Source organism: Bufo gargarizans, chromosome 2 (genome assembly GCF_014858855.1).
Source record: "Bufo gargarizans isolate SCDJY-AF-19 chromosome 2, ASM1485885v1, whole genome shotgun sequence".
Taxonomy (NCBI): Eukaryota; Metazoa; Chordata; class Amphibia; order Anura; family Bufonidae; genus Bufo; species Bufo gargarizans.
The window spans coordinates 42,164,086-42,183,165 of NC_058081.1; the positions used below are offsets into that span (position 1 = coordinate 42,164,086).

Below are 19,080 nucleotides of genomic sequence, written 5' to 3' on the forward strand. Positions count from 1 at the left end.
GGGGAGCAGGATCACTAGTGGGGGGACAGGAGGAGGGGCAGCAGGGTCACTAGTGGGGGGACAGGAGGAGGGGGCAGCAGGGTCACTAGTGGGGGGACAGGAGGAGGGGGGAGCAGGGTTACTAGTGAGGTGACAGGAGGAGGGGGCAGCAGGGTCACTAGTGGGGGGACAGGAGGAGGGGGGAGCAGGGTTACTAGTGGGGTGACATTATAGTGGGTTCATATTAAATTATAAATAGTCTTGTAGAAATGCAGCTAAACACACACAGGCTGTCACTACTCTCCCACGTTGCTGTCAGCTGGGAGTGGTAGTAGTGGGGGCTGAGCAGGTGACACATTCCTATAGTGATGATGATGGTGAAGGCTGTGGTGAGGCTGGTGCTGGGGCAGCCGCCATGTTGAGCTGTCAGTTCCTCTGCAGATCGACAGCTCCTCATTTGTTCCTGGTTGGGCTGGGGGGGAGCGGAGCACAAGTGGCTGGATTCCCTACATACAACAATAGCCTGTGCGTGCGTAGGGATGCAGCAAGAGCGGAGCGCAGGCACGGCGTGGCACGTATGAGGAGGCAGGCCCACCATGGTGAAAGGTGGACCCAGGCAGCACAAGGAGCGGGAGAACGGAGGCACTGGGCAGCGCTGCGGCAGCCATAGCAAGTGAAGTGGCAAGATCTTTTTTCATGGTGCCCTTTACTGTGATTAGGTTCCCTGGTCCATTGGCTGAAAAACACCCCCAAAGCATTAGCTTCCCACCACCATGTTTGACAGTGGGGATGGTGTTCTTTGGGTTGAAGGCTTCTCCTTTTTTACGCCAAGTGAAGGAAACATCATTGTGGCCAAACAATTAAATTTTTGTTTCATCTGACCATAACACAGAAGACCAGAAGTCTTCTTCTTTGTCCAGATGAGCTTTTGCAAAGGCCAAGCGAGCTTTTGTGTGCCTTATCTGGAGAAGTGAAACCCAGCAGTGTGCAGTGTCCGTTGGATTGTCTGCCTTGAGACATTGCCACCAGCAGAGCCCAGATTCACCAGGGTGGCCTTGGTGGTGATCCTTGGATTCTTTTTCACCTCTCTAACTATCCTCCTGGCCAGCACAGGTGTCACTTTTGGCTTCCGACCACGTCCTCTGAGATTTTCCACAGTGCGGAACATCTTGTATTTTTTGCTCAAATGTAAATAAAAGCTGAGAAATGTTTTTCCCCCACAATGATGCCTCTTGTACATCGTCTTATTATCTTTTGGGAGACACCCATGTCATTTTCCGTCAAAAAATTACTTGCTGGTTGAATAAAAGTAACTTTAAGTCAAAATTTGCCTGGGGTATGAAGAATTATGGGCAGCACTGTAACTGACGTATGTATATGATTCATGGAGCAATATATAGACATCTAAAATGAAGAAAACGCGCCAATAACGCATTGAAAACGCATATGCGTTTTTTGATGAATACACCTGCGGTTCATACATGTACCCAATGTGGCGCTTATTAACACGGTGTTGAAACTCCATGTGGCCTTTCTATACATATAGGGAGGGTCATTAAGACAAGGAATTTCGACTGTCTTATAGGAAAATGACAACCACAGATCATTTGAATCCAACATGCCTTCTTTTCTATATACGCAGAGCTTACGCTTTTATGTTGCCTGATATAACGGAGATAAATAACCATGTAATATTATACGTAGGATTGCGACACTCTGGTCCGTATATCTCCGATATTATAAGAATCTGCTCCTCACAACTGAATATCCACCTTACTGCCCGCCACTGATGAAGGAGCAAGTAGCTCCGAAACGCGTCTGGTGCTGAGAGGAGGCCGCCGTAATACATAAGAATATTTGCAAGTGATTCATAAACATCGAATCAAGTTCTCTAAGGCCCCTTTCACACGAGCGAGTATTCCGCACAGGTGCAATGCGTGACGCGAACGCATTGCGTCCGCACTGAATCCTGACCCATTCATTTCGAGCGTTGGTTTTCACGCATCACTTGTGCGTTGGGTGAAAATCGCAGCGTGTTCTATATTCTGTGTTTTTCACGCAACGCAGGCCCCATAGAAGTGAATGGGGCTGCGTGAAAACCGCAAGCAAGTTTTTCACGGATGGTTGCTAAGAGATGTTGTTTGTATCTGCAAATCATGGGCTTTTTAAGGATGATACACATGAAGTAACACATGAGATGTGCACAAAATCGTCTTTATTATTTTTTGGGCATTTTTTTGCGTATTTTATATCTGTATATACTTTTTAATTTTTTTTTATTATTGTCCTTAAAGTCAGTAACATATTTCTATAATAATACATTATACATTTCTTTACACTGTATACACCTGTCTAATGTTGCTATCCAGTTGCTGGAGAACTAACAGTCCCAGCATGTTCCTCCATAGTTCTACACCAGCTGGAGCTATAGGCACTTTTGGCTTCCGGGTGTGTAACAAAGGGTTAAGCCACGGTGTCACGTGCTTTGAGCAACAGCTGAGCTAATCCAATAAGCTTCGCTCCCCTCCATGACGGAAATCGCCTTGCTAACCAATCAGAGCCTGCGAGGCTGCCCTTTCTACCTAGCACCGCCTCCTGGCTTCTCCGCCCTTTCTTGACGATGACGTCCGAGAGCCCGCACCCAATCAAAGCGGTGGAAATTTTGAGTGACATAAACATGGACCAATAGCGTATGCCAGGTGGCGGCCGTTGGGCAGAGTGGATGGCAGAGGAAGCCGAGCGGTAACGGAGAGCTGTCCGAGTGACCGTCAGCAACCATGGGGAACCGGGGGATGGAGGAGCTGATTCCCCTCGTCAACAAGCTCCAGGACGCGTTCAGTTCCATAGGCCAATCCTGCAACCTCGACTTGCCGCAGATAGCCGTGGTGGGAGGACAGAGCGCCGGCAAGAGTTCCGTGCTGGAAAACTTCGTCGGCCGGTAAGTAGCCCCGGGCGGCGGCGGTTCGTGCCTCCTCTCGGGGGCTCCGCTATTCACGGAAGGAGTTTACGCACTTGACGTAGTTTTTCCTCCCGGCCGGTCAATGAGTGACGTCACCGTGCTGCGCGCTGACAGACCCCAGAGCCGTCTCCATGGAGACGAGGGCCACTTACCTGTCACACACCATGTCTGTAGGTGTGTGCCATGTCTGCATCGCTCTGTATAGTCTCCATGCCCACAGCTGCTGGGAAACTACAATTGGCTGTCAGGCCATGCTGGGAGTTGTAGTTTCCCAGCAGCTGGAGCTCTGCAGACTGATGTGTGTATAATTATATCGCCCATCCTCCTTTACCAGTAGTAGGCCGCCTCCGGCGCGCCAGCTGTTGTCAAACTACAACTCCCAGCATGTATACTTCCTCTGCTCAGAACTCTGGAGCATGCTGGGGAATGTAGTTTCACAACAGCTGGAGCGCCGAAGATTGCTGACCCCGTGTCGTATACGCTCGGGCTCACGTGCCCCGCTACAGAGGACGTGTTATAATGACCTCACGCCTGTAAACCGCAACGTGGACGTACTGCCGGAGGATCAGACCTTGGACAGTCCACCGTCGCCCCCATGGAGCATGGAGCAAATACCGCCACGTAATGTGCCCCTGCGCCACGGATTGTTTACTCTCATCCGCAGCTGTACAGAGAATGACCCCCGCCTGTTTTACGCCAACCCGTTCCTTTCAATCTATCGGGAAAAACCGCTAGCAGTACAGTCCCCATTATGTGGCGAGCGGCTGGTCATTTCCGGGCGACTACAAAACATGGCTGCCGTCTTCTAAAAGGAATAAAAAATAAAGCGCCACCCTTGTGCGTGGGTTGTGTCTGGTATTACAGCTTGGCGCCATTGTAGGCAATGGGACACCGCTGCAGTACCGCACACGGCCTGTGGTGGTGCTGTTTTTTTTTTTTTGGAAGAAAGCAATGTTTTGTTTTTCTAGTTCTTGACAATCACTTTACGGGTATTTTGTTGCCGTTCCGTGTTTTTTTTTTTTTACAGGTCTGTAGCCGGAACCATTCACTTTGATGGGGCTTGGAAAAAAAAACAAAAATCACTCCGCGCCGGACATTCTGTATACGCGTGTACGCTCCGTATCTTGTCCGTCTTGCGGACCAGGACAGGCATTGTTAAAAAGGATCTGCAAAAAAAGAAAACACGGACGTCATCCGTTTTTTTTTGTTAGTTTATTTGCAGACTGACGACGCGTATAGTCGCTTCTTTGACTCACGGGGGTTCTCGCTGAGCTTTCCTAGACCCCTGAATGGTAAATCCTCGGAGTACTGCAGCCGTATAGCGGCATAGCCTGGGAGATCAGAGGACGCTCGTGCGGCAGCCATATTGGCTTTCACCCTGGCGGGGATCTTACCAACACTAGAGGAGCGCGACGTGGATTTTCTAGGGAGATAATCCATGGATGCAGGTGGCGGATAGCGATGTCACCTGCCAGGCCTGTGTGTGACGTGTGCCGCCCCTGTATGTGCCCCATTCTTACACACCAGTGCTGTACCGCCCCTCCGCATCCGTTGCTCCGTTCCGTGGCCCCGCAAAAAAATATATAACATGTCCTATTCTTGTCCATTTTGCGGACAAGTATAGGCATTTCTACAATGGGCCGTTTTTTTACGGATCCGCGGTTTGCAGACCGCAAAAAAACTGAACAGTGTGTATGAGGCCTAAGGGAATTGTCCTACAAGCGATTCTCTGAGATGACCTGGAAGCCGATGGTACCCACAAGGGGATGGATGCATGCTCTGCTCCCACGTGTAGGGAGATATGCGTGTTCCTGTCGCCGGGCCCGCCAATGACCGGACCCGCCGTGTACTGGGTTCTCACCCCTTTTATCTGGTACACGGGGCATGGTGCCAAGTCCTGCCCGCATCTGTTTACAACGCAGCGTGCACTGCAGGCCGGGCACCAGGAGGCTGTGCCGCCTAGGATGGGGCACTCCGGCCCTGCAGACTCTGCACCATGATAAACAGAGGGGTGCGGGGTACGTAAATGGGTGCCAGCCCACGTGGAAGCCAGTAGCCATCGATTTATGTAACTGGTGCCGACACAGACGAGGCCGGAGGGACGTGAATCTTGTCAGCTCCGTGCAAAGTGCAACCTCCTCTGCATCCCGGGGTCTGTTAATTATTCCTGACAACCTTTCTGATGCATGGAACACAGGAGCGTGTCCTCCTAATGGTATATAAATCTGCACTGTTAGGTGCTCTGACTGTTTACGTGTCAGTCTTCACTGTAGGTCTGGTATTCTATTCACCGTGTTATGTATCCAGGTATCGGGGTTTGTCATCTTCTTTGCACAACTGGCACTGCCCAACTGCATCTGTATCACTGTCTACATACTTTACTTATCCTGTATTGTACTCCAGAGCTGCACTCACTATTCTGCTAGCTGTTATTGGAGGCAGTCTGCATGCTTGTTGTTGTCCCTGATGGTGTATTAGTACTCCTAAGGATAGGAGCAGTATTATAGCAGTTATATTCTTGTACATAGGAGGCAGTATTATAGTAGTTATATTCTTGTACATAGGAGCAGTATTATAGTAGTTATATTCTTGTACATAGGAGGCAGTATTATAGTAGTTATATTCTTGTACATAGGAGCAGTATTATAGTAATATTCTTGTACATAGCAGAAGTATTATAGCAGTTATATTCTTGTACATAGGAGCAGTATTATAGTAGTTATATTCTTGTACATAGGAGCAGTATTATAGTAGTTATATTCTTGTACATGGGAGCAGTATTATAGTAGTTATATTCTTGTACACGGGAGGCAGTATTATAGTAGTTATATTCTTGCACATAGGAGAGCAGTATTATAGTAGTTATATTCTTGTACATAGGAGGCAGTATTATAGTAGTTATATTCTTGTACATAGGAGGCAGTATTATAGTAGTTATATTCTTGTACATAGGAGCAGTATTATAGTAGTTATATTCTTGTAAATAGGGGCAGTATTATAGTAGTTATATTCTTGTACATAGGAGGCAGTATTATAGTAGTTATATTCTTGTACATAGGAGCAGTATTATAGTAGTTATATTCTTGTACATAGGAGGCAGTATTATAGTAGTTATATTCTTGTACATAGGAGGCAGTATTATAGTAGTTATATTCTTGTACATAGGAGGCAGTATTATAGTAGTTATATTCTTGTACATAGGAGGCAGTATTATAGTAGTTATATTCTTGTACATAGGAGCAGTATTATAGTAGTTATATTCTTGTAAATAGGGGCAGTATTATAGTAGTTATATTCTTGTACATAGGAGGCAGTATTATAGTAGTTATATTCTTGTACATAGGAGGCAGTATTATAGTAGTTATATTCTTGTACATAGGAGGCAGTATTATAGTAGTTATATTCTTGTACATAGGAGGCAGTATTATAGTAGTTATATTCTTGTACATAGGAGGCAGTATTATAGTAGTTATATTCTTGTACATAGGAGGCAGTATTATAGTAGTTATATTCTTGTACATAGGAGGCAGTATTATAGTAGTTATATTCTTGTACATAGGAGGCAGTATTATAGTAGTTATATTCTTGCACATAGGAGCAGTATTATAGTAGATAGATTCTTGTACACGCGGAGCAGTATTATAGTAGATAGATTCTTGTACACGCGGAGCAGTATTATAGTAGATAGATTCTTGTACACGCGGAGCAGTATTATAGTAGATAGATTCTTGTACACGCGGAGCAGTATTATAGTAGATAGATTCTTGTACACGCGGAGCAGTATTATAGTAGATAGATTCTTGTACACGCGGAGCAGTATTATAGTAGATAGATTCTTGTACACGCGGAGCAGTATTATAGTAGATAGATTCTTGTACACGCGGAGCAGTATTATAGTAGATAGATTCTTGTACACGGGAGGCACGGGTAAGTATGACCACCACTGCAGGTCGTCCACTCTGGGGAGGTCTGATATAAGGTTGGATAGCCCCTTTGATGGTGAGATATCTTGATGTATGCAGATCTGTGGAAGACATCTGGAACCCGAGGACTCCCTAGAGCCTAGACATATTCATAAAGGGCACATCTAATAAATTATTGTAGAAGCCCCAATATACACCCGCTAAGTGGTCATACATCACCCATCGTCCCTGGGGGCTGCTTCAACATAGCTAATTGTAAAATAATCCGACCAGTTCATATAGGAGAAGCCGGAAAGGACTAAGTCCCACAGAAGGACTAAGAGCCTGAGCTTAGACGTGTCCACCGAGGTCCACATAATTGACACCTCAAAGAAAAGAGAGGTTGAGTTAGAAAACATTCGGCAAGGACCTGGTACCAGTGGTAGCAGTAATACAGGAGTGTAGCTCAGTGCGGGTTTCCCGGGGAGTAATGCCATGTATTCACCTCACATTATTACTAAGGGTTCGGCCTTTCCCCCGTTGTCTTTTTAGGTCTCAGTCCAATCCTTCTTCATAATGAAAAGTAATTTCTCAGGAAAAAGATCAGAAGAAGGAAGGAGATGTGTTTTTTTTTCTAGACTTGGAGTTTTGTTCCTTGTTTCTTTAGCTGCGGCCGAGACCATGTGGTGAGATGTGGTGTTTTCTCACAACACGTCAGTAAATCACGTCCTTGTTTCTTACTGGCATCAGTGGTGCTCAGTAGGGGAAATGATGGATGCACAGGTGACACCCGGAGCGCACAGAACCGCCACATGGACCATGGCTTCTCGATATGGAGGTGTGAGTAAGGCCTCAGCCGCGATCACCCCATGAACGTGGGGCATGTGCTGGAGAGCAGGCTCGTCAGTAGAGAAGTACATGGCGCATCGGGGGGGCGGGTGTAATAAGCATTTACTACTGAGACACTACATGTGATGTTCCAGGCTGTAGAGTCAGTGTTGGGCGGTAGTTTTACTAAGGGCAGGAACGTTTCGGTGCTGGTCAGGGTGTTGGAGCTGCTGGGTGGTCACCTCTCTGGGTGGAGTAATCATCCATGGTGCACTGGATGACTGGGGACATCAGCATTAATCATGGAGAAGATGATGAGGCTCCCGGAGACTTCCTTGTGTAGGGGGCGTTCTCCTTCTTGTCTGCAGTCGCACAGACGTCTTCTATGTCCCCAGGTAACCTGAGTGTAGTGTTGTGCCTGTGCTGTGCCCACCATAACCAGATAGGAGTTGTACTCTGAGTCTTGCAGTTACGTCCTCTGCTCGTGATATGTTGTAAATGTTTTATGGCGTTTGCTGCAGCGTCCGATAAGCTGGGTATACAGCGGTCACGCCCTTCCCAGAATAGCCCACACACACTCCTAGGTGATAGCGGCCGTATCGCCCTGCACACACCACTCCCAGCAGGAAGGCATGGATGATGAGGGGGATATCCATGTTTTGTTGCATCACTCAGCAGAGGAGCTGTAAACACCAAGTGATCCGTGCCCTGCGGCTGTCCTGGATTGTCACTGTCTGTGTTAAAGGGGTAGTCCGGATATGTGAAGTTAAAGGGGTTTTCATACTGATGACCTATCCTTTATACCCAGGTGGGGGTCCCGGGTGTCTGATCCCCACCAATCAGATACTAATGACCTATCCTGAGGACAGGTCATCAGTATAAGGGCTCATTCAGACGGCCGTATGCTGTCCGCAAAAAAACGGATTGCTGATCCATAGACTTCAGTAGGGCCATGTCCTAATTTTCACTGACAAGTATAGGACATGTTTTTTTGCTGAGCCGTGCAATGGAAGAAAAGGGGCCCCATAGAAGTGAATGGGACAGCATCTAATCCGCAAAAAAAACAATCTGCGTTTTTGCGGACAGCATACGGCCGTCTGAATGATCCCTTAATGTCCCTGGAGAGCTCATGAATATTCATTAGGGGCTCCGCACACTCCGACTCCTGGTCACTGTAGCTTCAAGACTTTGGCTTGGTAGTACAGGTAAATATAAGACACTTCATCATACACCTTATCAGAGAAGATGCCTCTTTCTCCCTCTAGCAGCTCACTCCCTCCCTCTCCGTAGACTTCCATGGGCGGTATGTATTCTGATCCTGCAGTAAGCTGGCAGTTCGTCGCCTCTCTCTAAATGGATTTAGCAGAGAATGTCCATTTAGGATGTGGGAGAAAGAGGCGTTTTTTTTTTTCTCTGACGAGATATATGACAAAATTAGCACATTTTGTTCAAACAGTAGCGACCATTTGAAATCTGGCGACCTGTCCTCGGGCCTATAGGGTCATCGTACAGTGTGGACAGGGTTCTAACCCCGACACGTCATGTCTTATACTTTGGTCTGTAGTTAGGTTCTTCCTCCGCTCTTAAAGGCACGGCGGCGATGAGCCCGCATCAGCCGTCCTCACTTTGGTTTCCTCCTCAACTGTGAGGAATCTCCTTATCTGAGAAATCTCAGCCGTCTCATGTCCCGTCGTGATAGGGACGTGCAGCACAATGCGGTGACATCAGGCGGCCGGCCTTGTGCAGACCTCCGGGAAGCATCCCTGCAGAGCATCGCTCACTGGAGCTGGACACAGCGTCCCGAGCGAGCGCTTCCTTCCTCTCCTGCCGCATGTTATCTATTCTGGGAATTTCTCATTTTTTCTTTTTGGCCCTTTTTTTGTGTTTCTCGTCTGTCCACCCTCTTGTAGCTAAATTTTAGTATGATAATCCCCCAGACCAGAGGCAAAAGATGAACTCTCTGTGTGGCCTGTTCGAACCTAATGGACATTATAGATGGGGGTGGGAGGGGGGGGGGTGCCGCCCCTCCATTGGCTAGAGCAGAGACCCACCAACGAGCAGCCGCTATGCCCTTCACCTGCCCATGGGCTTGTAATACTTCATTTCTACTGTAGTGGCCGCTGCAGCGGAAGGAGTAGCCCATGTCAGAGGTTACAAAGAGCGTCTCCCGCTCTGGAGGACCTGACCTGTCCTGCATTACACGGACATCCTATAGATGAGAATGTAGACTGTGTAATGCTTGGGTTCTCCTGTGGCGGCGCTGCAGGGAAAGTGAACACTTGCTGCCAGGTCCCAACAGGCTTTGTGAATGGCTTATTATCTGGAGATCCAAAATCTGATAGATCTCACTGGGTGAGAATTGTTATGTCTTTAACGCCAGTAGGCTGCGCGTAAGCACGTCAGAGGCTATGTACGAGGGCGATCCAGCCGTTGCTTTGTTCCTGGGGCAAAGTGCTGAGCTCATGTGTACCTCGCTGTGCGGCTGATTCGCCGCGGGACGACACAATGCCTTTCCTATGTGTCTGTGCATCGGCTTCCTGTTGGCCGGCTGCCCGGCTGACCGATGCCCGTAGTGCACTGATTACTAGAGGCTGACGCAGCACATGCCACCAGAACCAGCCATGTCTGCTTGTTGATTAACCTTGCTGTTTCCTTCCTCTCCGGTGACCGGCGGTGGAGCTATATATACGTACTGGTATATACATGAGTGACCACTGCGTCACTTCTTATACTGTACTGGCGTGTTGTCACAGTCTGACTTACAGGAATTGTCCAGGATTAGAAACACATGGCCACTTTTTCCAAAAACAGCGCCACCCCTGCTTGTATGCGGTATTGCTGCCCAGTTCCATCAAAGGGGTTTCCCAGTACTTGGAGTGTTTTGATTGGGGGGCTCAAACTCCCAGCAGCCCCACCAATCAACTGCTTCGAGCCGAAAACTATACAGTGAGTTGGAGACGGAAGGCGACAACAGCTCTGTACGCCGTGTAGCGGTCGTGCCAGGTATTACAGCTGACTGCTGGGTGTGCCAGGTCTTAGGCACCCACCAATCTGATATGACTTATCCTGAAGGAAAGGTCGTCGATATCGAAGTCCTGGAAAATCCCTTTTAAAGTGAATGTGGCTGAGCTGCAGTACCACGTACAACCTGTAGCCATGGGTGGCGCTGTTTTTAAAAGAAAATGCATTTTTAAAAATAAAAGTTTTTTTCTAATCCTGAACGATGCAGAATACACTGTGCCAAGTCTAGGGGTTTGAGGGGGACCACAATTTAAAAGAGAGAATCCCTTATATACGGTGTATTATACTCCAGAGCTGCTGTCACAATTCTGCAGGCTTCAGAGCTGAAATCTCCCAGTAATCCTAAATGACCTGATGAGTACACAGCGCAGGAAGTATCCTGTTCACATCACACGTTATAGGAAGCCTACTGAGCTGTTGGGGATGTCTGACGAAGAGCTTGTTCCTGGTAGCCCCCAGCAGAATTATAAATGCAGCTCTGGAGCACATACATTTGTTCCTAACTTTTCCCATTCTAGTCTTAAAGGGGGATCTTCTCTCGTGAAGCGACTCTCCACTTATGGCTCACACAATGACGCCCCCCCCCCATCAGGACTGAGGCCAGATTTCATAGGCTGATTCCCCGGGGAGGAGCTTCCCCCAGTTCTGGGTGTCGCCCCCCTGTTGAGCGCTGCTCTTTGTAGTCTCCGTACAGTCCTGGTTTTTCTCAGCCTTGCGTCCTGTTGTGACAGCGGACAGGAGTCTCGGGCAGGTTCACCTGATGACATGCGTGTGTAAAGTTTGTAAACCATCAATCTCCCGTATGTGCTCTGGGATCAGCCGCCTGACGTGGGGGATGATGAGAGTCCTGTATGTTCCATGGCTTGTGAAGAGTCAATAAACAGGGCATTAGTCACTTCCCATAAACCGTGTGTGAGGAGTGAGCCGGATTAACGTGTACACCTGGTAGGGGGCCGCAAACCGGACAGTTGTCACTCGCACACGGCAGACCGGGCCCTACGTGCAGTGCCACACCGTAGAAAAGAGCGACGTTGTGCATGGATTTTGTATTCGTGGTGGGATGGGTGGTCCCGCACTTGTGATACGGGGGGAGTAGTAGTCGCGTGGTCTGAAATGATGCAGATCTGACTCTTCCTTTCTCTTATTTCTTCGCAGAGACTTCTTGCCCCGTGGATCCGGCATCGTCACACGTCGTCCCCTCATCCTCCAGCTCATATTTTCTAAAACAGGTTTGTACCCTATTCACGCACACAGGAAAAAAAACTGCAGGGGGAAAGCTGAGATATGAGGAGCTGTTTGATGGGTCCTGACACCATAAAAAATAAAATCCTCAGATGGCTTCTGCGTCCCTCTACATTGCCGGCAGTGCAGGGCAGGTTAGGACCTGTTGGTATTTAAATAGTTGCTAATTAGAGATGTTCCCCGTTCTGTCCCCGGTAGTAAGATAAAGGGCTGACTAATCTCTACCTAAGCGTCTACACCCCCCCATAACCTATAATGTCAAGGCCACGTCCATGACTTGTCCACATGTCCGCTTCCTGAATGGTATGGGGAAGCGTCTGGTGCATGCGTAGATAAAAGCAGCGGAACCCCCTACATCTGCGCATGCGCCGGACATCTGTCCTAGTGGAGGAAGCAAAGAACAGCCCGTGACCACCTCCATCTTCTGTCCTATGGCCGTTGAAAATTCAGAGCTGCTGTGCCGACATTGCCGGGGCCTTCTACTTCACAGCTGGGGTACAGTGTCTGTACCATATGGCGGCATCCATAAATACAAACCCCCATATTTCTCACTCCCGCTCTCGATACGGACCAGAATAGGACACGTTCTGTAATTTGCAGAACGGAAATACGAATGTGGACGGCACACAGATGAGATCCATGAATGGCTCCATATGTTATCCACTAAAAATGCTGCAAAAGGCGGTCGTATGCATGAGGCCTTAGGTAGGGATTGTGCCACCCCAGTGATGTACTATCGTGGTGCGGTGACTGCTCAGGCGACGTGCCCAGCCCCACACCATTACAACTGGCACCCAGCGTCAAAAAGACCTCCGATCCCTGTTGTTGCCGCGGTCAGTGCTTACCTGGCATCTAAGTGATTAGTGAGAAGGAGGGGGGTTCCCTCTGTCCATCAGAGACCCCAATATATGATTGATGGGCGTCAAGGGGCTGTTACTGTGGCCCAGGACCTAACAATGCTCTTCAGACCTGATATGCCTATTACGCCCTGCCTTAGATCTGCTGTGAATGATCTAGTACACTGCAATACAGAAGTATACACCTCCTGAATAGCGTAAAAAATAAGTGATCAACTAGTCGGAAGTACCTCATAATGGCCCCAGTAAAAGCTACAACGCGTCCAACAAAAAAAACAGCCCCCACACTGCTCCATCCATTGCATGTGGTGGAGGGTGCCGGCTGCTGCTCCCATCCTGCTACACAATGGATCAGATCTTTCCCGCACCTACCTCCAGCACCAGGGCTACTTCAGAACAGCTGACTGACAGAGGGGTGGGTTGTTGGACCCCGCAATCAGATATTGATGGTCTGGACAACCCCTCTAAAGGGGATGAATGGGTCCAATCTATTCCAGAGAGGTATATTGTGTCTTCATTTATATCTGCATACGGTTTTATTTTGTAGCCCGACGTGATGTGAACAGGGCAGAAGGCAGCTCTACGGTGGACCGCACAAACAGCTCCTCATATCTCAGCTTCCTCGACCCCTGTGACAGAGGTCAGGGGGACGTTTGGGTTCAGTAAAGCCACTCCTAAAGGATTGGTATTTGTCAGGTGTAGAATCGCTTGCTGTAACGCCGAGGATCCAGCAGTGGGCCCAGCTATCATCCTTCCCCTCCTGGCAGCCTGAGATCTAGAGTTGTCACCCAGTAGCCATGTCTACCATTTGCATCTACCTATCGCTTGCTCTGACTGCTGGGACTTGTAGTTCCCCTACCGCCTGGGATCCACGCAGGACCTATTCCTCTTCTGGGGCGGGAACCCTAAACCTTTACCTCTTGTCTACTTTACAGGGCAATTAAAGGCCCTCTCTACAGGTAGAACCAGTTTGACGGTTTCCCTTAGGTTTTTGTGACTACTGATTAGACTTCAAAAGAAAGATCAGTCGGACTGTGCCGTGGTTAACCCTCCGCGCCCCAGTTATTCCACACCTGCAGTACCATGTGCAAACTGCAGTCAGTAGTGGCTTCCTGTCAGCCTGCCTCCGCTGGGATGTCCTCCTGCGTTCAGTGGTCGCTGGCTAGGGCAGGGATCTTGCAACTCGTGGGGCGGTGGTATAGATCTGGTGACAGGCCCCATGCAGGCTTATTTACTGCAGCTGTGCTGCGGGCACTTTCACCCGGGGTGAGGGTTTGCAGCCTGTGGCTTGAGGTGCTGCACCGCCCTGCGGCTCGCCCCGAGCTGTGCACACCACAACCCGACCTGCTGTGTCCTCATCTGCAGCGCCACCTGGCAGTCACCTGTGTGTGGTGCAGTATGCAGCAGCCCCCCAGTGTAGCTGAATAGTCTCCCTCCTGTTAAATCAATCAACGTTCTTCAATAATGTGTTTATATTTTTCATTTTCAATATGTTTGCTGTCAGTGAATGAGGACACTGTTGTTAACATTCAAAGGCAGAAAACCTGTACATTACTTCTCCTGCTGTCAGCTGAGAAGTGGGTAGACAGTATTGATGGTGCTCTGTGTCAACCTGTGCTATGACGGGAGGGATGAGCTATGTGACATGAAGTCTGCTCCTCCCACCACTGGGTGACAGGAGGGAGGAGCTATGTGACGTGGAGTCTGCTCCTCCCACCACTGGGTGACAGGAGGGAGGAGCTATGTGACGTGGAGTCTGCTCCTCCCACCACTGGGTGACAGGAGGGAGGAGCTATGTGACGTGGAGTCTGCTCCTCCCACCGCGGGGTTACACGGGCGGGAGGGAGGAGCATTTTGCCACCCACAGCGGCAGTTTGTGACCTCTGCCGGATATAAACCTCCGTTTCCTCTTTCTATAGAATACGCTGAATTCCTTCACTGCAAATCCAAGAAATTCACAGACTTTGATGAGGTTCGTCAGGAGATCGAAGCGGAAACTGAGAGAGTAACTGGATCAAACAAAGGCATCTCACCAGTACCCATCAATCTGCGGGTATATTCTCCTCATGGTGAGTGCGGGGGCGTCATCAGGGGATTCACTGCAGAAGTAGTCCACAAGGGGCAGTATTATAGCAGTTATATTCTTGTACATAGGAGGCAGTATTATAGTAGTTGTCTCCTTCCTCTCCTGATAAAAACTGCAGCACTCGTACAAAGTTTATTACCAGGGGTGATGGTGATCACAGCAGAAAGCTCCGCTCGATCTACAGAGACTCTAAGGCTGGGTTCACACCTGAGCGTTTTACAGCGCGTTCCTACGCGCTGTAAAACGCTCAACAAGGCGAAACCAATGCTTCCCTATGGGAATGGTTCACACCTGGGCGTTTTACAGCGCGTACGATCGCGCTGTAAAACGCCCGACGCTCAAAAAAGTACATGAGCGACTTTGGGGCGTTTTGACGCGCGTTTGTGGCCATAGGACACTGTAGTCAATCACACAAACGCGCGTTTACTATTACAAAAAACGCGCATAAAAATGCGCGACTAAAACGCGCGTTTGCGCAACGCTCAGGTGTGAACCCAGCCTAAGTCCTGAGGACCCACCAGTGATACCAGCTTTCTCTTTATAAGCTCTTTTCCGTTGTTGTGCTCTGGTTTTGGTCTTTTAGATGTTGACTTCATCTTTGCAATCTCTTCTTATTAATGGACTGTACGAGGGGAACAGATTGGTCCTCGGGAAATACACAGAAGCCATTAGCTGCACTTCTGTCCTGGTAGCCATCGCTGTGTGCAGTCTTGTGAATACATGCATTACCGTAACTTCCATTTACCGCAGCCTTAATTGGGTCAGCACTTCTCATTGTGTACTCGTCAGATTCGGAATCAGAGGCGAGCGTGCAGAGAGCGCTCCTCTCCTTATAGCCGGGTCGTGTCCTTGTCTGCAGGGTCCCTCATCTGTCCACCATACTCTATGTATCTGACCGGTGATTTCTGTAGTGCAGAGCTGTGTTCCTGTCATAATCGTCTATGACTCGCCTGATGCATTCCATGGTTTTGTTTCCCTTTACGCCAGCTGCCTGACACTGGTTGCTGTAGATACGTTTACGGTCCCCCGATATCCCCAGTTCTGCTCAGTGCATTATATTTAATATATACTGGTAATATTCTCTCTATTTTCTCCTTCTACAGTTCTGAACTTGACCTTGATTGACCTCCCGGGTATCACCAAGGTCCCTGTTGGTGACCAACCACAGGACATAGAATACCAGATCAAGGACATGATTCTGCAGTTCATCTCCCGGGAGAGCTGCCTCATCCTGGCCGTCACGCCCGCCAATACCGATCTGGCAAACTCGGACGCCCTGAAAATGGCCAAGGAGGTGGATCCACAAGGTAAGAAGGCCGCGATTATTCCTGCTGTGTTACCGTCCTTCAGCTGGGATGGCGCACACTATGTCCGACTGACAGTGCAGATAAATCATACCGAGCAATAAACTCCACGTCAGGCACTTGTTTTCTTACTGTGTGGTCGTCAGTGTACGCCTCTCTCTACTCCAGGTTTACGGACTATTGGTGTTATAACCAAGCTGGATTTAATGGACGAAGGCACAGACGCCAGGGACATTCTGGAGAACAAACTACTGCCATTAAGAAGAGGTAAAGCTCTACCCTGATTCTGCATTACATTCCCTTGAGGCAGTGTTATAGTAGTTATATTCTTGTACATAGGGGCAGTATTATAGTAGTTATATTCTTGTACATAGGAGCAGTATTATAGTAGTTATATTCTTGTACATAGGAGGCAGTATTATAGTAGTTATATTCTTGTACATAGGAGGCAGTATTATAGTAGTTATATTCTTGTACATAGGGGCAGTATTATAGTAGTTATATTCTTGTACATAGGGGCAGTATTATAGTAGTTATATTCTTGTACATAGGGGCAGTATTATAGTAGTTATATTCTTGTACATAGGAGCAGTATTATAGTAGTTATATTCTTGTACACAGGAGGCAGTATTATAGTAGTTATATTCTTGTACATAGGAGGCAGTATTATAGTAGCTATATTCTTGTATATAGGAGCAGTATTACAGTAGTTATATTCTTGTACATAGGAGGCAGTATTATAGTAGTTATATTCCTGTACATAGGAGGCAGTATTATAGTAGTTATATTCCTGTACATAGGAGGCAGTATTATAGTAGTTATATTCTTGTACATAGGAGCAGTATTATAGCAGTTATATTCTTGTACATAGGAGGCAGTATTATAGTAGTTATATTCTTGTACATAGGCAGTATTACAGTAGTTATATTCTTGTACATAGGAGGCAGTATTATAGTAGTTATATTCCTGTACATAGGAGGCAGTATTATAGTAGTTATATTCCTGTACATAGGAGGCAGTATTATAGTAGTTATATTCTTGTACATAGGAGCAGTATTATAGCAGTTATATTCTTGTACATAGGAGCAGTATTATAGCAGTTATATTCTTGTACATAGGAGGCAGTATTATAGTACTTATATTCTTGTACATAGGAGCAGTATTATAGCAGTTATATTCTTGTACATAGGAGGCAGTATTATAGTAGTTATATTCTTGTACGTAGGGGCAGTATTATAGTAGTTATATTCTTAACCAAATCTCTTTTTATTGGTTATGTCATAAAAAAGATACAGGCAAGTTGAGTTATAGCATTTTTGACATTTTCCACCATAAAAGGAGCATTATGATAAGCAACAGTAAAGCACAAAACAATACTCATGTGCAATAGTCTGTATTGTCGTTAAACAGGCGACAATGTTAACTCTATCTAAGCACGTGGTCGTGCCCGAATTAAATACAGTATAGTACTAATAAGACATTAAAGCAAAAAAGGGGGTACAGAGACAAAGGAAAGTGGGGGAGGCCGGGGGGGGGGGGGGACTCAGCTCTAACTGTCAGGAAACCTGAATTTCTTCCAAGGAAGCCATATCCTGAGAAATTTCGTCCGGGTGTGGGACTCCCAGTGGGCCAACTCCTCAAACCTATAGAGCTGGTCTACTTTTTCCAACCAACGTGGAATAGTAGGAGGTAAAGTTTGTCTCCACAACAAAGGGACCAAAAGCCTGGCGGCTGTTATTAATATGGTAGGCAAATCCAATTTGGCTGGGGTAAATGAGGTATTAGGACACCACAGTAAGATCAGTTTCTGATCCAGAGCTATAGATGTGGTGCATATTTTGTTAACTAAGTTCTCCACATGGTTCCAGAAGGGACGTATATTCGTGCAGTCCCACCAAATATGCGAGAGAGAACCGATGCCCGCCCCACACCTCCAGCAGACCTCAGGGATTTCTGGGTTGAGTTTTTGGAGAAACTCGGGAGTTTTGTACCATCTGGTCAACAACTTGTAAGAGTTCTCCTGAATTTTAATGCAACGGCTAAAGCCATGAGATTGGGCCAGAATAAAAGCTCTTTCCGGTTCTGACAGTTTGAGGGATAACTCTTTCTCCCAGGAGTACAGGAAATGAGGTTCAGAGCAGGTAGAGGATAATAGCTCCTTATACATTGTGGAAAAGGGTCTGCTAGAGGGTCGGGCCGACCTCAGCTTCTGTTCTAACCAGGTGGGGGAGGCAAGATGGGATGTTTGCATTTGCAGGACTTTTATGTCTCTCTTAAAACTGTGGAGATGTAGGAAAGCTAATGATTTAACTCTAGGCAAATCAAGGATCTCTTTCCAGTCCAGCTTCCCCTCTAGTGATAACACATCTTGCAACGTGTGGTTCTTAAGCAGGGCCCAAACCCCTGTGACACTATGCATGTCGGGATGAACATATCGTTGTAGCAGATGTAATGGGAGCTCAGGACTCGGGAAATTGAGCGTCTTGGAGCTATATAGCGTAGACCAGATGAATAGTATCCCTCTCCATAGTAAAGGTAATTTAGAAGCAGTGGGAGAACATGGGCGGATACCCCACAGAATCAGATTCTCATTATCAGTGAGTAACGTTCGCTCCAGCTGTGAACATATGTTCTCAGGACGCCCTGAGAGAAGGCTCATGCCTCTGCACATAAGGTTGGCTTTATAATACATGTGGACATCAGGCATCCCAAACCCCCCAAACCTCTTTTCCCTGATTAAAATGTTGTAGGCCACTCTCGGGGACCGGCCCCTCCAAAGAAAGAGGGACAACATCCGGCAGACTTCCGTAAAATAGGACTGTGGGACCCAAATCGGTAGAGTCTGTAGGAGGTACAGGAACCTAGGGAGTATATAAGTTTTTAAATAATTCTTCCTCCCTAT

The 19,080-nt window shown here is 47.6% G+C and overlaps 1 protein-coding gene across 8 annotated transcripts in view; it reads left to right on the plus strand.

The window, feature by feature from the left end:
* Positions 1-2,658: 2,658 nt before the first annotated feature.
* The window catches only part of DNM2 (dynamin 2), a 71,337-nt gene continuing 54,915 nt past the window's right edge, over positions 2,659-19,080 (plus strand). For 4 of the 8 annotated variants that reach the window (XM_044278816.1, XM_044278818.1, XM_044278819.1 and 1 more), the window contains exons 1-5: positions 2,659-2,917; positions 11,845-11,918; positions 14,708-14,857; positions 15,978-16,181; positions 16,347-16,445. In XM_044278816.1, coding sequence (XP_044134751.1) covers positions 2,757-2,917; positions 11,845-11,918; positions 14,708-14,857; positions 15,978-16,181; positions 16,347-16,445 — 688 coding nt within the window. In that variant the 5' untranslated portion in view covers positions 2,659-2,756. The remainder of the gene's footprint in view (positions 2,918-11,844; positions 11,919-14,707; positions 14,858-15,977; positions 16,182-16,346; positions 16,446-19,080) is intronic. The other 4 variants (XM_044278823.1, XM_044278821.1, XM_044278822.1 and 1 more) reach the window with 1 other exon arrangement.